The sequence below is a fragment of the Chenopodium album genome, chromosome 19 (genome assembly GCF_948465745.1).
Source record: "Chenopodium album chromosome 19, dcCheAlbu1.1, whole genome shotgun sequence".
NCBI lineage: Eukaryota > Viridiplantae > Streptophyta > Magnoliopsida > Caryophyllales > Amaranthaceae > Chenopodium > Chenopodium album.
The window spans coordinates 5,801,247-5,822,762 of record NC_137852.1 but is presented as its reverse complement, the minus strand read 5'-3'; the positions used below and the strand labels follow the sequence as shown (position 1 = coordinate 5,822,762).

Here is a 21,516-nt window from a genome sequence, read left to right as displayed (position 1 = left end):
CATCAATTAAGAGAAGCAATTATGAAGCAGACAAATAGGCAAAAAGTATAGTGTAATTATGATAAATTGACAACAACATAAAATTGTTAATGACTTTTGTTTTATTTTCCATTTGGCTTTTTATGTTGATATTATGACAACCTATTTTTTGAGCTTGTCATTAATAAAGCTTCTTTTGGATCATCCCAAATTAAGGGATTATTTTGATAAAAAAATCAATACACATGAATCATTACTTCGTATGTATAGCTTGCACATGAAAAATTATAATTGGTAGTTGAGAGTTTTTCGAATAATGAATAGTATCGATCTAGACTTTCTAATCACCAAAAGTTCATCCATGTGTTTTACTCTTCTGAATCCTTTATATATTAATAAACTACTCCGTATTAAATATTGAAAATAACACCAAAAATTGTCATTATACTTTTCTACCAGCCTCACTTATGTAGTGATGCACTCTGTATATTAGTTATACCGAAAGAATATCAATACATAGTTTAAACCTATCTAATTGTAAATTAAGCGGAAAAATAATAATCAATTAATCATACAACAATATCAATACTCTAGTATTAATACGTGGAATTATTGTATTAATATCGGGATAATTTGATATATGGATTGCACGAGAGATTCTTGTTGTTGATAATCTGATCACTATTCACTACTACAGTTTGCCATCTTAATTATTGTTTAATCAGCAAAGATTATGTAAATAAAGCTGGTGAAAAATAGATACGTGCTTTACAATAGTTCTTTTTGGTATATAATGTTATCCAGAAAACAAAAATGAGATAGATACCACTATGTTTTGATAGATCTGAACCCATGATGTGTTGGAGCTTTTTGTCGAGTTGCCCACACCTTTGCCACGTGATGTGATGTTTAATTCTTCATCAATGTGCATGCAGATGCTGATGCAGATCTTTCAGAATTGAAACATATACTATGATACTCATAAATTGATTAAACTTCCACTACACTCAAGTAGTGAAACTGTTTACTTCAACCTATTCACATTTCTATCCATACCATAATACCAAGCATGTACCTTTTACGTATGTCATACATCAATATAAATGAATTCGGCCACGTTCACATCAATAACGTTTTATCATCTCACAATCAAGAAGTTGTGAGATCAAATCCCACTAGAGGCATTATGGGGTGGGAATTCACTTACCCTTCTCCCCCCTCCCCTCTTTCATTCCTAAAAGACTTAGCCTGCTAACCTTGGCTGATTGACCAGTGAGAGGTTTTGGTCCAATATCATCTTTCTTCTTACCTTTATAAAAATGTTAGCATTGGCAGTTAGTGTTAGCACTTAGATTGAGCTAGTCTTATATTATATATTCGTATGTTGACTAACTAATTTCGGTAATTTCATTAGATATCTGTGTAAGAGTGATTAGTATCAAACTTTTTTATTTTTTTATTTTTTTAAACCAAAACCTCTTTCAACTCCAAAAATGGTAAGATCATGCATTGAGATACTTCACATCATCACATGCTTCCAAAGAGACTTTGGGAGGCTTATTTGGTGGATGTAACCATCTAAATCATGCCTTAGCCCATGTTTTTTCACCCCTACAAATCTTAAGTTGCCTATTAGTCATGCCATAGTGCCATACCTTACCTTACCATGTTTTACCTTCTCTTGGCTCAAGCTCATGCTACTATGAGTCTATGACCACAACAAAATCATAAACAATAGTTTGTAACCATATAAACCGACTAGTTAGTCATACCCAAAAATACTATAATAAAGTTGTATACACTTTAATAAATTTAGATAAGTTCAACTTCAAATGCCAAAAAATTTGTATTTAAATATACTTCGTACTTTATGATCTCAAATAAAAAATTATTAAATGACGCCAACATATTACATATTACAGGTTTGTTCTCTTTAGCTTATTTTCATTTCAGTTTAGTTGTTATCTTAAATTCATTCTCTTATAAAATATTCAGTTCAGTTCAAATTCAGTTTAACTCAGCTCAATTCAATTTAACTTAGCTCAGTTCAGTCAATCAGACCAGGCCGTAACGCTCCTATTTTCATTTCATTACGAACTTACCAAGTATACATCCAAAAAAATAACTACCCGTCATTAAAAAAAAGCTACGCGCACTTTAGCAAAATCTCATCTCTCTTTCTCTCTAATTTCTAGGGCACCATCTTTGTCTCATCCGCCATTACTGTAATTCTTCAAGCACTCAAGCTTTTCTCCTTCCTCCATAGAAATGGTGAGGACTGTTAGACCTCATCATCAGCCTCATGAAGACGAAGAAGACGACGCTGAAGATGTTGCTGCTGGTACTGACACCTCTTCTCACCGAGGTCTTTTTCTTTCAATCTTTCTCTCTCTCTTCTTTGAATAATCGTCTTTAATTAGGGTTTCTTGAATTGTGTTGTTTGTAATTTGATACTAATGGATTGAATTGCTAAAAATGTTGTTGAAGCAGAAGGAAAAAGCGCGGAGCAGAAACCTAGCAATTATAGGTCAAAGCATTCGGAAACTGAGCAGCGTCGGAGGAGTAAAATTAATGAAAGGTAATTCAATTTTAGGGTTTCCATTTCTTGTGAATTGCGTTGTTTGAGTTCAATCTTGATGCTTTATTTGATATAAGTCGCCAATTTTGGGTTTGTTTTTCTTGTTGAATTGCTTTGGGATTTATGTTATATGTGTTTAGGTATTCAGAATTTTGAGAAAATTATTAGTGTTAACTTGTTAAGTGTGTGTTTTGATTTTATGGTGAAGTTGATGAAGTTGTGGTTTTGCATTGGATTTTTTTTATTGATTGAAAGAATGAATGTGTAGGCTAGTGAAAAATCTTGGTAAATTTCACCAATCCTGTTTCTGTGTACCAGACTACCAGTGTAATGCTGCTGCATCTTTTGAAGGAATTGTAGTTAGTCTTGAGGTCATTCTGTGTGGGGAATTCTGTGAATAAGTTCCAATTAGAAGCGAAACAAATGTTGGTGTGGAAGCTTAATCTGTAGAAATGGATAAAGTTTCGTTACAAATCAAAGTTCACTTTTACCAAGCTGTTTGATCTTTTACAATAACATTTATGCTGTTTCATTGCCTCTAAAAAGTGAGCCATTATTGTTCCTATTTCAAAGTTATACACCCATAACAATGGTTTCCTGAGGTCTGTTTTTAGGAATATGTTACTACAGTCGTTTAAGATGGTTTATTGTTTTTGAAATGTATACGACTTGTGTTCTAGTTGAAGAGATTCATCTCCTTCATTTCTCCCTCTCCTTTTAACACTTAAATTTGTCTCTCCCTCCTGTTCAAAAAGTGGGAGAGTTCTGGCAGGAATTGCGATTTTGACACATTACATGTATATGCAGGTTCCAAATATTGAAAGATCTGATACCCCCAAATGAACAAAAGAGGGATAAGGCCTCGCTCTTGCTAGAGGTGAATAATTCATTTTACATGTTTTTTCCCTTTCTAACTGTTATACTTTATCTCTTCCTTTCCATTTTGGTTCCTTGGGAGACCACCTCTCTGAAATGGTGGTGACAAATTGTACAAATTTTGAAGGTTATAGAGTACATCCGATTCCTACAAGAGAAGTTGCAAGTATATGAAGGACCATATCAACAACAAGCATGGCCTCAGGAGGCCACCAAATTAATACCTTGGGTATGAAGTGTTTGCGCATATTTTTGTGATTTTAAAATCTAGCCTACACTTGATATTTTTGAGTGTGCTTAGATGTGTTCCTCTTATATATAAACGGAAAAATAACTTGTAAATTCTTTAGCTTTGTACATAGAAGTTTCCTTTTCAATTAGCCTTTTCATACATTTATTTTTTAGTGGAATAATAGGGGTTGTGAGAATCTAAGAAATTCTTAATATGATGCTCTCATTTCAACTAATCCTATTATGATGCCCTTGAAAAATATGAGTATTCAATTGATACTAGTATATTTTTTTCCATTGGTAGTATTTGTCTAAGATTGGTTGCCTCCTAAAACTGGCCATGACTATTACTTGATGATATTTTTCGAAAAGTGGTAAGGAATTTTCCTAGCCTTTATGTGGCTTCCCAGGAAATTTGGGTCTTTAGGCCTATGTAATGATATGAAATTGCTTAAAGGAAGCTATATTCCATGTTAAAACCATGTCACTAGACTCTCTTAGGGCTTGAAGATAATTTGATGAATCGTGGAAGGTAGTGTCCTTAAGTCAAAAAATGGTTTATGCGGCTGTAGAAAACACTTATTAAAATTTTGTTTTCTTTGTTAAAGGCTATATTTTTTGATTGACATCAATAGAATGGTCATGAGTATTAAAGCCATTTTGAAGGTTTTCACCCACTTGCTTTTAAGCACCTAATGATGATGGGAACATTGGAGTTGACGTATGATGAATCCGTGCAAAGGATTTGTGTAAATTTGAGGAGAAAATGGGAATTTGTATTTAAGTTTAATACACAGAGAAAGCAAATTTGTTAATACATAGTAGAAGTTTCAAATGAAGAAATTAAACCACAAAGGCAAATTCACAAAGGGATTTGTGACAGAACGCCTATAGAGAGACATCTTCTTGCCTAAATGCATCTGGAACTCTGTGTTACCCCAATTTCAGCAAAGCTACCTATTAGAAGCCGAACTCTAATAAACTCTTAATGTTGGCTCTTGAATTGCATAATGGAAGCTTAAGTTCAAGTAAATCTTTAAAGAGAATGGGAGAATGTATATACCCACTGGTCATAATGAATGGGCCACACATAATAGCATAACCCAGGGCATTCTTTCAAATGTGAGAATGCAGTTTCAAACTGGCCTAGTTGTTTCACAAGTGCACATGCAACTTTAAGGGCCCAACCTGTTCATTACCTCAATTTTTGCAAGTGACCTTTTTTTTTTTTTTTTTTTTTTTTGAGAATTCTTTAACTTCACTTTCATTTCTAAGTGGTTTTACCTTCAAATGATGGGTGATGGGTATATATCTTTCTTCCAGGTCCGCAAACAGCTTCTTTTAATCTTCCCCGTGTCTTTGTTCTTCTTATAACTCAATCTTAAGCCTTAAGAGCAAGTGTGGCTCAATCAAAACCCAAGAATCTATTTCAAATAGAAAATAACAAATCAGTGTGGACATACTCTCTAGAGGCATTGGGACCTGAAAATATACCTTGAGAGGCTGAGGATAGAAAAACAATACTTAAATTCCGTTTTTAGGCAAGATGCTCCTACATCAGGATTGTAGATAACAACAATTATACCTTGGTTGTCTCTGGTAAAGGCTATATTTCATGCTTGGCTCTCTTTAGGCTTCTCATCTAAAATGGGTGTGAAGTCTTTCAAGCTTTAAGTAATTTTCAGGGTCCCCTCAAAAAAAAAAAAAAGTAATTTTCAGGGTCCCTCGAGACCAATACTGGCATACAAGCTGTATTATTGCTTTATTATGTTTTGTTGTTTACCCCTATAGCTTCCTTTTACAATTTTGTCTATGTAGCTTAAGAAGTAAAGATCTTACAGATCGATTTGTTTGGGCCTGATGCTAATTCAATAATTTGGCTCTGCCACTTACTTTCATTTAACTGCCTTAGTAATTATTTTCATTTGTTGCAATCTTTTGAACAGAGAGCTAATCATGGGCCCGTGGACAACTTTGCTAATCATTCTCAAGTCATGAAAAATGGCTTTCTGGATGAAAATACTTCAGTGCAACCCATGACAGCCATACAAGGCTCAGTGGAGCCAGAGTTCGGTGGAGAATTTTCCTACAGAGCAGATCATCATCCTGCTGGGTCAGTGAACCCCGTTGTTCCGATGAGCATTCCATTGCAAACTTGTACATTCCCTCCTGGAAGAGGTATCCTGCCTATTGAGAATGTTGCTTCTCATCCTCATGGATCATCTGCAGCTGACGGTTCTATCTTATTAAGTGAAGACGGGACATTTGAAAGGGGCTCAAGTAGTGTTTCTGATATTTATTCTCAAGGGTATATCTATGCAACCCTATTTATTTTTGCTTGGCTTAAAAAACACTCGTTTTCCCCACCTTTTCTTACTTAAAGATTGGGTATTATTGCCATATCCATTTATTTTTATTATGTGAGACAAATCTGCTACTGCTCTTAGTTTATATCAATTTATCTCTCTGTGTGTGAACGTTTGTGTGCACATGTATGTGTTTTAATTTTCTTGGGGTTAGGGGGTGGGTAGGGTTGTACTGTTAATGTGTGTGTGTGTGTTTTTTTTTATTTTTATTTTTATTTTTTTTTTAAAATAAGTAACTTTAGTCCCACTTTACTCTGTCTATATGCCATTTTTGGTCATCCTTTAGCACTAAATGCCTTAGATGATATTATTGGTAACGGGAAAGCAACCCAGGAATTGAGAGGGGTTACTTTTGGCTAAATTTGCTCTGTTTAGAAATATGGCTATGCCTGGTCTGGGGGTCAAACACTGTTATCCTTTTGTTAATTTGCAGCCAATATCTCGCCGAAAGGTGGGAGGAGTGCCGAGACCCTGGACAGTGGGGTCTTCCCATCATGATGAACTAATTGGAAAGTCGCTTGTTGGTTAGATTAAGTAGTAGATATGTTTAGTAGAAATTTTTTGTTACGATCACATCAATGTGGTCGATAGGTACTAACTTTGTGTGCATAAACAATGTATAGACAGCTAGTTTTGTAAATTTTTCTTCCTTGATAGAATACATTGTAAATTTTTCTTCCTTGATAGAATACATCTCATTTTCATGTAATTAATGGATTTGTATGTTGAATAAAATTTAAAGTCCATGGATTTATCTCCATGCATCTGATGGCCTTTGGCAGTGGTTTTAGTTGCATCAAATGTCTATGGTTCCTACATGAATTGATTGCCTTATGTATGCACTTAGATACATTTTCTGGTGTTTGTGATATTGATGCCAAGACTCTTTCCACACTAACCATAGAAAGAAAGGAAGAACATGAAGTATGAAGAATGCTTTCTGGGTAAGATACTGACTTTGATTCTATATGTCTGATTTTTGGTGTTGAGCAGACTACTTAAGAGACTAACCCAGGAGCTACAGACATCTGGGGTGGATTTGTCACAGGCTAACATCTCAGTTCAACTTGATGTTGGGAAGGGAGGAAATAGTGGCTCAAATGCTATTGCCCCCACTATTGAGGTTTGTTAGTTTCATTTTTTTTATTTGTTTCATTATTTTTTCTGAAACTTGGAGCTAACTGCTTGATAGATTGCTTCTGATCATGCTAAATCGACATCTACATGACTTTCTTGACTGTTGAAAAGTATACTTCTTTTCTGATATGTGGGCATGGTTATTGACTTTGTACTGGATATTTGCTTCAAAATTTCTGAATTAGGCCTGTATTGAACTTGAATCAAGGTAGCCAGAATTTGAGGATTTGGATACCTTAGTTTGATCTGATTTTCACTGACCTGACCTGACCTGAATATGACCTGAAATCGCTCTAACCCAAACCAAAATGAACTGAATCTTCCACTACTGAATATGATGCTAACCGAATTTAACCAATCTGAACCTAGTCCGAGTGAATTCGGTTGCCTTTCTTTTTTCCACCTACATTGTCAGTAAGTTCAAGTGTAGCATATCAGTACAATTCTGCTATTCATGGGTTTACATAGCTTAATACCTTGGCCTAACTTTCCATTTTCTGGCAATTTAAGTTGTTTGGGCCCCAAGGTTGTTATATGCAAGGTGCAACCCAAGGATATATTATGCTCATTTGATGATTAAAGTCTGATTATTGCTCATTTATTTAATCATCAAATGAGCAAATATTAACCTTGGGGGGTACATGCACTTAGGTGTAGAATTTTCAGTTCGGACCAGGTACTGTTCCTGATTAGCAGCATTTTCTAATTGTGGCTGCTGTTTTCAGATTAAATATAGTTGTTTTGCTGTACTAAAAACTTTCAGTGCCTTTCCAGGATGTTGATAATTTGTCTCCGATTAATCAGCCCGTATCACATGCTGAGGTAAGTGCAAAGGAGTCTGTCCAGGCTGCCAAGAGAATCAGGACTGGAGAAAGCTAGTAATAATCATTCGTATAGGTTTTTTTAGTCTGTGATTGCACTTTGAGTTACGGCTCTTCTTTCAAACGGTAAGTGCAAATGAGTATCTAGGCTACCAAGAGAAAGCTACTTATTTGATTAGTATAGGTTTTTTACTCTGTGACTGCATATGGGGTTTTGGCTCTTCTTTCAAATGTTAGTTTTACCCTTTTTTGGCCAAGGGCAAAGAAGAACCAGGCTGAGTTAGAGAAGAGGTTTTCGGTGTCTATTCTAAACACATCAACCCCAACCACACCAGATTGTAGATTCTGTTGTACATGTCTTGTTATTTGTGGTAAGTGGGTAAAAAAAAATATGCTAATTACTAGTGTTATAGGACTTGTAAATCTTTTGCATTTCTAATGCATCTCATGGTCTCAGTAACATTGATTTCTCATTGCTGCTTTCTTATTCTAGCTTGGCACTTGCCAGCATTCCAGGTAAGTTGTAGTATATAGTATATACGGGGTGATTTGATTTTCATGTTTATGGAATGGATTTTCTGATATCATATGCTACGTATGAAGTACTGCATACTATATTATCACGCTTATTTTTTTATGGAGTATTAACCATTTTTCTTCACCATTGTCCTGTTATCAATATCATGGTACATGCTTTAGTTGTCTGACCTGTTATGCTACGCTCCCGAGTAGAGTTAGATGTTTGTGTGAGGTGAGTTTCACTAGAAATGAACTCACAGGCGCCAATATTGCACAATTTCATCTAGACAATCTAGTTACCAGATCCATATTTGGTGGACATTAGTTAAATTGACTCATTTATATTAACCTAGATTTTCTGCGCTGGATTTGAATTGTTTGTAACTGCAACAAAGTAACTTGTTTTCAACTCAAACTGTTATTGACCCCATAAGAAGTGCCCCAACCTTAGGTAAAATTTGCTAATATTGAGTAATCTTCATTATTATAATCTAATTGATTTGAATTTGATGTCCAGATTAATATAGTTAAACCTACAATAAAGTGATTAAACACAATTTGAGCAACATGTTATGTTTTGATGAATGGCGTTAACCTAAAAATTCATTAATATCGGTTTAGTTTTGATGATTCGCTAGTTCAACATAAACAAATTTGGACTGAATATATGACAAGGCAGAATGTAACCTAAATGAAATTAGTTCTTAATCAAATTCCAACTTGAACCACTTAATCAATTTTGTTCTGTACTAAGTACTAGCTAGGTGGCTTCTAGGAAACTGTTTTTATTTCATTGGATCTGTAAATTTACCATATTTGTTGGTTTTTGGATCACTAAACATTTTTTAACCCTAATTACACCTTAATCTTCTTTCTAAATATCTATCTCTCCTATCTGACTCGGTCAGGGTGTCCTAAAACCTCATAAATGACAGGTCAATGAAACTAAGATTATATTAGATTCTTTATTTATGTATATTATATAAGTGGACTCACCATTAATCATGGGGTAACCCATTGTTTGAATAAAAATAATCATATAAACTATAGTGTAAATTTATTTAATTATTTAAATTAGGTATAATTTAATTGAAGGCGAATATCCCACCACAATATGTTGCCATTAACAGCGTAATCAAAGTCACCCCCTTAACAACCATTGAAAATGATGTGTCTGAGTGGTGTAGAGGTACTGTATTAATTATTATCCATGATCATTCATAAATAAAAAAAAATAAAAATAAAAATGTATTTAAAAAAAGTAATAAAAGGTATATTTGGGTTTATATTAGCTTGCCAAGTGGCCTTCTTAGGATAGTGCTAGCTGTAACACTTTTATTGGCAAAACACCAAAAAGTAGGAGAAAAGGAACGGTTTATTCATGTGTTTTTTACATGTTATCAACTTTGATCTTGTCTCCTATAATACCCACCTTTTCTCTTCTAAGCCACGCTTATTAGATTTAATTTTCAAGTAATTATGCTTCCATTTTCTTTCTGTTGCATGTAATCAATCAATCTCCTTTAATTTAGAGATGACAACGTTATAGTTGATTTGTCGTCTTTTCTTCTTGTTAGGGGTAAGACTGCATAATACGCGTTATCTTCTCAGTTTGTTAGGGGTAAGACAATATAATACGCGTTTTTCTTAGAACGGGTAAGGAGAAGTGTGTGAGAATAGTCCAATTATTATAACGTTTCATCGAAAAATTCCGGTTTAAATGTTAAATAGGTTTGAACTCTTGGAAGTAAGATAAAAACAGAAAAAAAAATTCTCACGTTGTATTGGAAGTTGCTTGATACAGATTTTGTCGGTGAGGAAGATGAGGTGATTTATATAAAAGGTCCATATACTTTGATTGTGCAAAGTATGCATTCACATTCAGATTTAATATGAAAAAGTTTGTTACAATTGGGCCACTAATTAATGCCATTTTTCACCTTGAAGTATAAAAGTGGACTTATTATACCAACGAAATTTATGTTTGTAACAACTTACTAGTATTAAACGTGGACGTCTAAGTGATAGCAACACCTCTCTTTTCAAGAACCAAGACTTTTAGTTTAGAATTAGTAGTCAAAATACGTGCATAATGATGTTTAAAAGTAAACGGGAAGAATAAGTGTAATTAATTAAGTATATAAATTTCGTGATAACGATAACAAGAAACTGGCGAAAATAGACTAATACGGACAATTATTTGTAAAATTATGAATTTGTGCTCGGTATGGGCAAGCTTGAGTTTTGAATTATTTAGATTCGGGAGCTTGTCCTCCGAGTAGGGTATAAAGAAAGAAATGCCAAAAACCATACAATTTAGTATCAATGAAATCGACAAATTCGACAGGGGAAAAAGAAGAAAAGAATTCCAAAATTTTGAATGACCTGTATATGCAAGCTGTAGTCTACAACTGTGGCTCATTCATATCAGGATAACCTATGAGAATGGCAAGCTAGCTTCTCTATACATGTAATGAACTTATTAGCTAGGGTGTAACAAGACTAAAAAATATGTTCATGATGTGCTGAAGAAAGCCTAAGAAAGCATTAATTTTCAATCTATGGCTCGAAATCATCAGCCCTTGTGTATTATGCTTATACCTGTGTATGTGGGAAGAGGCCACCGGTGTGTATGTGTGTGCATGATGCAAACTGTACAAAAGTTGCATCTGGATGTGTATAGGAACATCCCATCAGCATGGAGGAGAGAAACTAGAGAATTCACGCGATTTGCAATGCTTCATCTGGTTGTTGTTCCAAGCATTCATAAGGATTGGTATAGAAATAGTCCTCTTCTTTGGGTTTATTAGGAATCACAGTTCGGGTATGGGGAGTTCCCATACGGCCAGCATGAGCTGCCTTCACAGAAGATGAGAACTCATCCCAACTCAATGATCCGTCGCTGTATTGATCAATCAAGTGAACCAAGAGCTTCCTATCCAGAGAAATTGTCTGCTTGAAATCCATATATCTGCAAGAACAATTAAAACAGATAATGTAAGATTTTATAGTAAAAAAAAAAAAGAAAAGAAAAAATCTGAATACAAGGACTAAAACCAATTGCTTAGGTCATGCAATAAAAATCGCGATAAGGTCAGTCCTCCAGCTAGAGCAGACGCTACCTAGAGATGCTTAGATGGTCCATCCCTTTCTAATTTTAGGGAACAAGGTTTTCATTTTGTTTTACATTGTAAATCAATCATATTTACGTCTTTATCCATGCAAAATTATATACTATGCCACCAATATAAATTAACAAATTTCACAAGCAGCCAGATACAAACAAGAAAACAAGTGAGATTAGGAGACGGCGTGTAAAATTTGGCATCTAAATAGTGTGGCACAATACCTGCGGTGGCCCTCGACAACTCTAGCCATATTTCCATCATAAGTAGGAACAAATATATCACTCTCCAAAGAGACCAAATAGTCTAATGCAGCCATTTGAGAAGAGTGATTTTGGAAAAATCTCAAGTCTGACGGTTCAAGTAGGGTCTCCTTTCTCACCTGTTTCATAAAATTAGTCAAAATTTCCTCATTAGCATGCAAAATGATACAAGTAAACAATCAGTCCATGCTTGTATTAGTACTAACCAAATTTGGGTAAGATGCGGCTAAGCTGGCCATTCTCCTTTTCCCTCCGTAAATTTCCCCTGAAGCAATATAAATTTGGATATTGCGATCAATTCCCAGTGCACTCAGGGTTAAGGCAGTTTCCTCTGGGGTCAATGGGCAGAGACCATCTCGCCGTTTAACATCTGAGTCTATGACTTTTTCCTTCCACCAAGGGTAGGAATACCTGTAAATTACGAAGCAATTCCATGTCAGGACTTTTTTTACTCAACACTTAATATTTTAACCACAAGTTGAACCCAAACAAATTAAGTCTTCACCTCATTTCTGTCAGATTTCTCGCCTCATCTGCAGTACAACCTTGAGTACAGCCTGAAAATGCTAACATATCCATCTCATATCGAAGGTGAAGAACCAGAAATTGGCCCTTTTCCCTCAGGATGTTGACTACCCATTGCCCCAATTCCTCAATTTGAGGAGTGAATTTCAATGCTTGAAAATTCACCTTGCAGCGCAACTTTTGAATTTCGAGAGGCAACCCATTATTAGCAAGCCGGGCATCAGTTTTATTCAAGTGTACAATCTTGTTCTTCATGAACAAGGGAAGTATCTGTTTTTGGCAAAGAAAGAAATTAGTCGCATTCCATAATTAACACCATCAAACAGATACCATAGACTAAAATTCATCAAGATCCATAATGTAAAAGGAAAGCTAACCTGATTATGATAATATGAAAGGTCAGACCAGCTAACCGGGGCCAAAGAATGAGCCGGTTTTTCTTCAATTCGATTCTTCATATGTGGTGGCAACTCTTTCAATATCCGAACTTCATCTCTCAGTGAATTGATGAAATGATCAACATCAAATATGTCTTCAAAATCACTGAAACGAATTCAAATAAACCATTTACGAGAAGTTCTTTACATTCATGATCAACTCATTCAACTCGAAATGTATAGTGTGAATTTGTGAAAATATATACCTAGGATCCTGCCAAAATGATGTTTTATCCAACTCCGGAACAATAAGAGTTACATTCAGATATCTAGCAATAGCAACCATATCACATATCTGCAAAAATAGTCAACTACAATGTTGGTAGGAGAAATTGATAGTCTAACTACTGTCAAAATAGCAATTTCAATAACAAAAATACAGGATTAGGCCAAATTTGATTCAAATTAGTACTAATAATCGACGTACCGCGGCACGCATTTGATTAAGTCCACCATTGCAGGACACCATAAGATAACCATTGTTCTTATAAACCCCTGCCAAAATAAAACAATCAAATTTCACATTATTAGCCTAAAAAAACTCATTCCCCAATAATACTAACTGCCAATTCTATAACAGAGAAAAATAATCACATGACCAAACCAACAGAACTACCAAACTGTACAAATTAATCAACAATAATGACAATTAAATTCCATAAACTTTTAATTAATTCATGCACAATAATAGAAAACATACAAAAGGAAATAAAAATCAGTTGTTACAAAAAATACAGTACATGACTTCAACAACAATACATCATAAAACTCAAATTAGCCTAAAAACCCAGCAACAAAACAAACAACCCTTGATCAATATAAAATGATTTCGTAAACTTCCTTCGTCCACAAATAATCTGGGCACGGGAATTAAGAGTAAAAAGTAGACTACGGAACCCGAAAAAACTTACTTTTAGGAGGACGATCGATCTTAGGCAGGATTTGAGAGCTATCAAGAACTTTCAAATGTGAATCATAATCACTATGATTGAAGCAACTGTAAGACCACCCTTTAATCGCACTTGCTTTCCAATTATCACCACTTTGTACAGTAGTAAGTGCCATTAAAACCAACCACAAAAAAAATGTAATAAAACCTAATTTTAATCTCTTAGATCGATGATTTGCCGCCATTGATACTCTATATTTATCATTTTTTGGAGAATCACTCAAAATATTTTCAACTTTAATATCCATTTTCCATTCTCTTTCTCCTGCAACACCACCATTGTTAACACCCTTTCTCTCTCTGATTAACTCAGTTGAAGATTCTTCAACCTTACACATAATTAAGCTATATTCTTGAGTTTTTTGCTTTTTCTCAACAATACCCACCATTTATTGAGGACTAATTTATGAAAAGTTTCAATCTTTTCTACTCATTCAGATGTAATTTTGGAAAAAAGAATGATTTTATTCTGAGTATGCAGTTATTGTGAGGAAATACCCAGGAAATTTAAGCAAGTTAACAAAGAATGGGAGGATTGATTCAATGAATTTAATAATACCTGAAATAATTATATAATTAAAGAAAGATGCCTAGAATTTCTCAAAATTTAAGAAATTTTTGCGTCGGGGAAAGTAATCAAATCTGAGTGAAAAAGGAATTTCTCAAATATAGTCAAATCAATTGCTAAAAATTCCACACTAAATCAAACTCTTTCTCACAAAAAAAAATAATCAAAACCCAGTAATGCTGATTAAATTTTAGAACAACCCCTTTTCTTATTTACGAAAATTAAAAATTTAAAACCAAATCAACTTCAAAAACTCAATGCAACTAACAAACAAAAAAACAATGTATGATTTTATTTTCGAAAAATCCGGAAATTTAAACCGGAAAAAGGGTAGAGAGAGAATTTAGAGAGAGAAAAGATAAGAGAGTTCAGAGAAAAGAAGAGAATTGAGAGTATTTATTTATGTTGAGATGAGAGACTAGAGTTTTACATAACCTCTAATTACGGCGTCGGTGAGTGACTAGTGAGACGAAAAAAGATATTTTTTTTAATTGAAAAAAATGAAATAAATATTTAATGGGAAATGATTTCTTTAATTGGGTAACTACTTTATTTAATAATTAATATGGTAAGTCGTAATTATTATAGGAGAAGTATTTTATGTGAATAAGTGTTTTAATATGAGGGGAATATAATTATGAAGATTGTATATTTTTATATCTATCTTAATTGGGAGGAGTAATTATAATTTTTCTTCATTCCTTTTTGATCTTTTTATTTGTATTTGGACTAGTTCTTATTGTTTGGTAAATTGATAGGCACTTAGCTAAATAAGGCTAATTAAAGTGAAGTTTTGGTTGATTAAAAACTTCTTTATATTGATAAAGGGTTGGAAATTGATTTGCTCTTATCAAATCTATTTTTTACTTATCAGAATATATTTTAGTGGATTTTAATTATATCAATTATATATGGTTACCAAGCTATGTAATGCCCTTATACTATGATTTACTTCGTATTTTAGAGAGAATTTAACTAGAGGATGTACAATTGAATCAAACTACGAGTAGTAAAATATAAGTTTTAATAAATGAGAAAAAAATTTCTTGATTTGATTTGAATAACAATTGTGATTTGTGAACACATTGTTTCTCAAATAGTTGTAATTACATCTTAATTAACATAACCAATAACTTTAAGGTGAATATTCCATTATAATATTTTATTTACTTTTTGAATGCAAAAAATAAAGATAAATTTGTCTAGAAAAAAAAAAAAGATAGATTTGTACAAGGATGATATTTAACCCTTTATAATTATCCGAATACTACAATTTAGCTACCACAATATCTAATACATAGTGGAAAGGATGAAATCATAAAATTTTATTCATTCATATCGTTTCTTTCGTATATTATGTAAATAATGTAATCGTGATCGTAGTATATATACAATTAAAAATCTAGGTAATTGTATCCTCTAATATCAGTATGTAATATGTAACATGATGAATGTTTATAATAAGAATGATGAAATAAATACTAAGAGTTGGGCACTGACATTGGCATCACTGTGTTGTGGGGGCATTGTTCATGCCATTCATTCACAACACACGTCGAAATCATTACAGTATTATTTAGGGTCCTTCAATTGGAACTTCTTTCATCTTTCCTAAATTTTCCTAATTGTACTATGTTCATTGCATATTTTTGTGATTTGTGGTTGTTGGAATTCTTAGCTTTTTTTGTTTGATATCATGTGTTCATGTATACTGTATACATATAAGATTTTGTTTTGATTTAGAAACTAATTGGAAGTATCGTTTGGGGTAACGGTTAGGGTATGTATTGACTAAGTCCTAACACCAGTTGAAAGACCTACTACTACATATAGTCAATCATTTCGATAAATACTACACTAAGGGCCTGTTTACATTTACTTAATTTCAGTTCAGTTCAGCTCCAATCAGATCAGTTCAATTCAACTCCTAATTTCCCTCTCTCATAAAATATTCATTTCAGTTCAGTTCAGTAAATGTGAACAGAAGGGTCAGTTTTCAATTTGCTCCTCCCATAAAATATTCAGTTTAGCTCAGTAAATCAGAATCTTTGGCGGGGAACACTTAAAGGATATTTTGTAGCTTTGAGTCTTCCACACGTACATATAATTTATTTATTATTAAAAAAAAAATCTTTGAATTTGAAGTGATGTGAAAGATTGAGATTTGAGAATATATACATTAGTACTACTTGATTTTCATCAACTGTACAATAGGGTCATCGACTCATCGTGTTGTTCTCTTGTATTTAGATATGTATTTATTGGAGAAGAAAACGTTGTAGGTCCCTAATAGTTATATGTATTAGGACAAATGTTTATATGTTACGTAGTATCGAGGAATATGGAAATAAGTTGGTTATAATATAATTATTAACTAGGTTAGCTCCCGTGCAATGCACGGGTTTCACAGTAATTTATCTTTGGGTTTTTGTTTTCACATTTTTTTTTAGCACAAAATGTTTATAAGCTCACTTTAATTGGCCTCAATTATGCTAATAACGCTTATTATTTTATTAATCAATGTCAATTTATTGTTGTCAACATTAAAAAAAAATGCTAATAATTCCTATAAAGACTCCAACAACCTAATATGAACCTAAATTACTAAAATAATAGGTATCTATTTAAAATTAATTACCTAAAAAATATTTATTATCTATTTAAAATTAAATAGCATTTTTGTTTCAAAAAAAAAAAAATAGCATTTTGTTTTTAAAAAAAAAAAGCAAAAATCAATTGAGCGGGAAATCTTTTCATGAGATAGCGCCACGTATACAACTTTGAAAAAAGATGACATCAGCGGTTGCTACTTTAGTATTAGTTATAGATAGATACGCATTATAAAAAAATTTCAAATTTTTAATAAGTTGATTATAATATAATTGATAAAAGTTATTTTGGTCCTAAGAAATGAAATTTTTACCTAAACTTTGGATAGAAAAAGAACGAGCTAAAATTAACTTATAGGAAGTATAAATAATGGTAGAAAATAGTTCTACGGGCCTGTTCACATTTACTTAATTTTAGTTCAGTTCAGCTCCAATCAGTTCAGCTCAGCTCCAATCATTTCAGTTCAGCTCTTAATTTCCCTCTCTCATAAAATATTCATTTCAGCTCAATTCAGTTCAGTTCAGCTCCAATCAGTTTAGTTCAGCTCAATTCAGTAAATGTGAACAGGCCCTAAGAATTCACTCAATGTACTGTCATGTGCCATAAAGCATTAATGCATTATGTATATTGTACATAAATCGTTTCTTTTACTGTGTCATTTTGTACTATATAGTAATTAAGGCTAATTATAACAACTTCACTTAAATTTATCTTGTGAAGTAATCATTAAAGAGAGAATTAATTAATAGGCAATTTTTATTGTTGAATTGGTCGAAGTCATGCAAATTTAGCAATAAGCAGACTAGCTAATAAAAAAGAAGGCATGCACACAGCCAACGGCCTTGGATTAGAGGTGGCAAGGACAGCAAGGTACATACACTACACTTGATTTTCAACTCAATTTAAAGATTTAATTGTAGTGAGATCGAGGTTGATCACTTGTATTATTAAAATAAATACTAAAAAAGAAAGTGCGTGAATATCGATTAGTATAAAAGTTCAATTGTTGCAAGTCTATTCATTGAATAGAGGATCGGAGTTGTCTACAATAAAAAAAATGTGAGGAGATTAATGTATATTGGATAGAAAGTCAGAAACTACTACATACGTGATACGTTACAATATGGCTAGAACAATTACAACAGTTTTAAACAATATGTATGATAGAGACCTTATGAGCACGCGTCATAGGTTGAAATTGAAGGGAATATACGGATTATAGGGATCGGAGTGTTTGGTCAAAAAGTGAGCACAAATAATTAGATTTTCCTAGAGCTTTGGTGGGAAGTTTATTAGAATCGCTCATAATTGTAAATTGTAATGGACCTATCAATTTTCTCACTATACGTCTATACTACATATGTGGCAACAACAGAATTAATTATAGTACATACATTTAAACATTGATACATATATAGTACCAATACTCCATAAGTACGTGTATACTATCGTCCTTTATGTGTTTTAAAATAAATAAAATAAAACTACGTTTGTAAGTATTTGTCTTTCTTTTCGTCGATCCTTTGGCTTGTTCTACTACAACTCTACAAGTATGTGTTCTTTAACTGCCTCGCATTATTCTTCCCTATGAATACGTTTCAACGTACTATATTTATATCAACCATTGTGTTTGATTGTACATACAATTAAATATTTTTTCACAAATTATACTCCTCATATATTTTAATGAATTGAAATTGGGTTTAGACGAATTAGAAAGTCCCACTTCGCTTTCTCATAATTAAGTTTAGGTCGTCTCATGTCTCATATCTGATCATATAAGTCCAATAGATTCACATCAACTTCGTGTAAATTTTTTAATATGATAAATAAGTTTAGGTCTCATGTCTCATATCTGATCTGATCATATAAGTCCAATAGATTCACATAAACTTTGTGTAATTTTTTGTTATGATGCTCACAAGTTAAGGAAGATTTCACTTATTAATTAGCAATTTTGATATAATTGAAAAACAAGTGAAAAAAGAATACATACCAGTTTTCTTATTGGTATAAGTATGATTCCTACTTAGGGATTTTTGATCTCATTTCCAATACATAAATCACTCCTAGGTTTTTATCAATTTATTTGCAAGGTTTTTTTTTTTTTTTTTTTTTTTTTTTTTTTTTTTTTTTTTTTTTTTTTTTTTTGTGGAGAAATATTTGCAAGCCAATTAACATTTACATAACACAACATTGCATGGAGGTTGCGTACAACGCACTAGCTTCTGAAGAATAATGATAATAGAAAAACGACCTATCCTAAATTTATGCATAATGCAATATATGATCACTCATATCATGTATCGACATAAAAGTATAAATTTTCTGATAAAAAAAATTGGAGTCTAGAATGATTTACGTAGTGACGAGGCATTAGCTTTCTAATCAATCACATTAATAACTTTCTAATCAATCACAATATAACTCCTTGAAATAGAAGTCTCACGAAATTCTAGGTATATATAGAGTAATAACATTATCATATATAGGGTCGTGTTATTAGGAGCATGGAATGTAACAATGTAACATCCATTGCATGGATGGGAAATCAACGTACGCTCTACTTCAAATATGATGGCTCAACTCAACAACTTACATTTAATACGTAGCCTAATTTTCCTCCCAATATTAAGATATGGGTCCTGCTTTAGAAAGGACTAGGGCAAAAAAATAAAAAAAAAAAAAAATAAAAAAAAAAAAAAAATCATTTTTTCTTCAAAAAATAGAATAATTGTTCCTTGAAGTTTCAAGTGTGCATGCCCTTGTTTGCTTTAATGTACATAAACTTGCAATCATATTTTTGTTATATTGTAAAATTTATTACGACCAAAAACTTATGTCCTTGATATTCTATTCATAATCATGAAAAGAATTAATAAGTATTATTGTCGAATCCTGAGAGCTATAAATTTGGATTCGAGGTTTGCATGTATTGATAGAAGAAATGAGAGGTGTTAACAACCTTAATTAATAAGGGACAAATTTAAGTTTTCATCTCAAAAGTAATTGATAATAAGTGGAAACAAAGCGTGCCTCCTCAAACTTAGTAAAAATTAGTTCTCTACTTTAGGATGACTCATATCGTTACGTTATAACGTTAACAACTTTAAGTTCAACAAGTATGCATTTGTTATGCAAATATAGAGAATAGAATTAAATTGTGGAATACTAAACAATGTATGTCTATTTTCTTATATATAAAAACATCAATAAATAAATAAATAAATAAAAAACAAACAAGTTGTAAAAAAAAGACATAAAGCAACCAATAACCTAGCTTATAATATTGTCTTAGACAACTGGATTTCAAAATTAGAAATGTTTTAATAGGAATTCGTTTGTATATCATTTGAGTATTTGACATATAAATTTCAAGCAAATAATTGATACACCTAAAGGCGGCATCTGTTCACTAATAAATACTTAGTAGTATGGTTTATAAAAACCCAAAAAGAGAATTGAATAAAAGGGAATATAGGGTTGATCCCTAATTTATACCTTAAAATGGTTGGCACTATGCTTCCAATGGTTCCAAATATCTAATGAATACCCCAAATTATTTGAGATTCTCACTTTCCTTGTCTCCTAATTGAATTTGGTCACAGCCACCAATTTCAATCTTTCCTTCCTTGGTCTTATGCATTTTCTTTAATTTTAATCCACTCGGATCACATCGTTTTAAGTATATCTAAACATTTTTTAAAAAAAATTCATATTACATTTCATTTTTCTATGTAAGAAAATTGGTAAACTAATAACCGGCCTATTTATAAATAAAAATAAAGTATAGAGAACATATAGCATTAAACTAGAATTGAGAAAGTCCGGTACTAGAAAACAAAGGTAGAAATTGACATTTCCTTACATTTTCCTAATCTCTATTTTCTACTTTTGTGTATTGTTTGTTAGAAGTAATTAACAACGTTTTAGTATAATATATTATGCCAAGTTTTGTAAAACACTTATTAAATAATACAAGCCTAGTTGTATATGAGCTTATATTAATATATTTATATATTCACAAATCACAATAACATACTACGTATTCAAGTAATTCTCAAATAATAATGTCAGTAATAAAATAATAAGTGTGTTTCCAAAATTGTAAATTTCGTGATGGCAGCACTATGTGATGTGGTTCATCATCACCCTATCATGTCTTTCTCCATGATTGGCAAATTTGGAATCATTAACAGAATACACCAATTTTCTCGTTATTCTTTTATTTCTTTGTTTACTACCGTATTTTTTGTGGTGGCCATCACATTCTATTCACTTTTTCTTCCTTTTTTAAATCTTTCTCTTTGCATAATCATTAACCACCCTGTTTATTTTTAATATTTTTTTTTGTTATATTAGCCTTTTAAAAATTATTCATCTCCTAATATTTTTAAAAGTATCGTAATTAAAATATTATCAACTTTTTTTATCAAAAAAAATTAAAAAAACCTCTTATTGCATTACTTCTTTCTACCGCTATACAAATAAAAAATGATCTATTCTGAATAAAACATGTTCGATAGAGTATA

General features: G+C 32.3%; 2 protein-coding genes across 2 annotated transcripts; one reads left to right on the top strand and one right to left on the bottom strand.

The window, feature by feature from the left end:
- The first annotated feature begins 2,111 nt into the window (after positions 1-2,111).
- LOC145594931 (transcription factor BIM2-like) lies at positions 2,112-8,575 on the top strand. Its single transcript, XM_081651282.1, has 7 exons — positions 2,112-2,344; positions 2,470-2,557; positions 3,365-3,434; positions 3,561-3,662; positions 5,611-5,972; positions 7,024-7,153; positions 7,942-8,575. The coding sequence occupies exons 1-7, from the start codon at positions 2,248-2,250 to the stop codon at positions 8,044-8,046; spliced, it is 954 nt and encodes a 317-aa protein (XP_081507408.1). The 5' UTR covers positions 2,112-2,247; the 3' UTR covers positions 8,047-8,575.
- Positions 8,576-10,811: 2,236 nt separating this feature from the next.
- LOC145594472 (rhamnogalacturonan I rhamnosyltransferase 1-like) lies at positions 10,812-14,710 on the bottom strand. Its single transcript, XM_081650779.1, has 8 exons — positions 13,769-14,710; positions 13,285-13,352; positions 13,064-13,152; positions 12,798-12,963; positions 12,401-12,690; positions 12,102-12,306; positions 11,857-12,014; positions 10,812-11,478 (listed from the first exon to the last, which is right to left on the bottom strand). Exons 1-8 carry the CDS (start codon positions 14,193-14,195, stop codon positions 11,229-11,231), a joined length of 1,653 nt encoding a protein of 550 aa, XP_081506905.1. The 5' UTR covers positions 14,196-14,710; the 3' UTR covers positions 10,812-11,228.
- Positions 14,711-21,516: the final 6,806 nt, after the last annotated feature.

Bases quoted from the DNA above. Each gene is read 5' to 3' on its own strand.
- LOC145594931 (XM_081651282.1), top strand. From the start codon at position 2,248: ATGGTGAGGACTGTTAGACCTCATCATCAGCCTCATGAAGACGAAGAA. The intron at 2,558-3,364 runs GTAATTCAATTT...ATGTATATGCAG, and splicing joins AGGAGTAAAATTAATGAAAG to GTTCCAAATATTGAAAGATC. The intron at 7,154-7,941 runs GTTTGTTAGTTT...GTGCCTTTCCAG, and splicing joins CTATTGCCCCCACTATTGAG to GATGTTGATAATTTGTCTCC.
- LOC145594472 (XM_081650779.1), bottom strand. From the start codon at position 14,195: ATGGTGGGTATTGTTGAGAAAAAGCAAAAAACTCAAGAATATAGCTTA. The intron at 13,153-13,284 runs GTACGTCGATTA...CTATTTTTGCAG, and splicing joins TTAATCAAATGCGTGCCGCG to ATATGTGATATGGTTGCTAT. The intron at 12,307-12,400 runs GTGAAGACTTAA...CGTAATTTACAG, and splicing joins AGAAATCTGACAGAAATGAG to GTATTCCTACCCTTGGTGGA.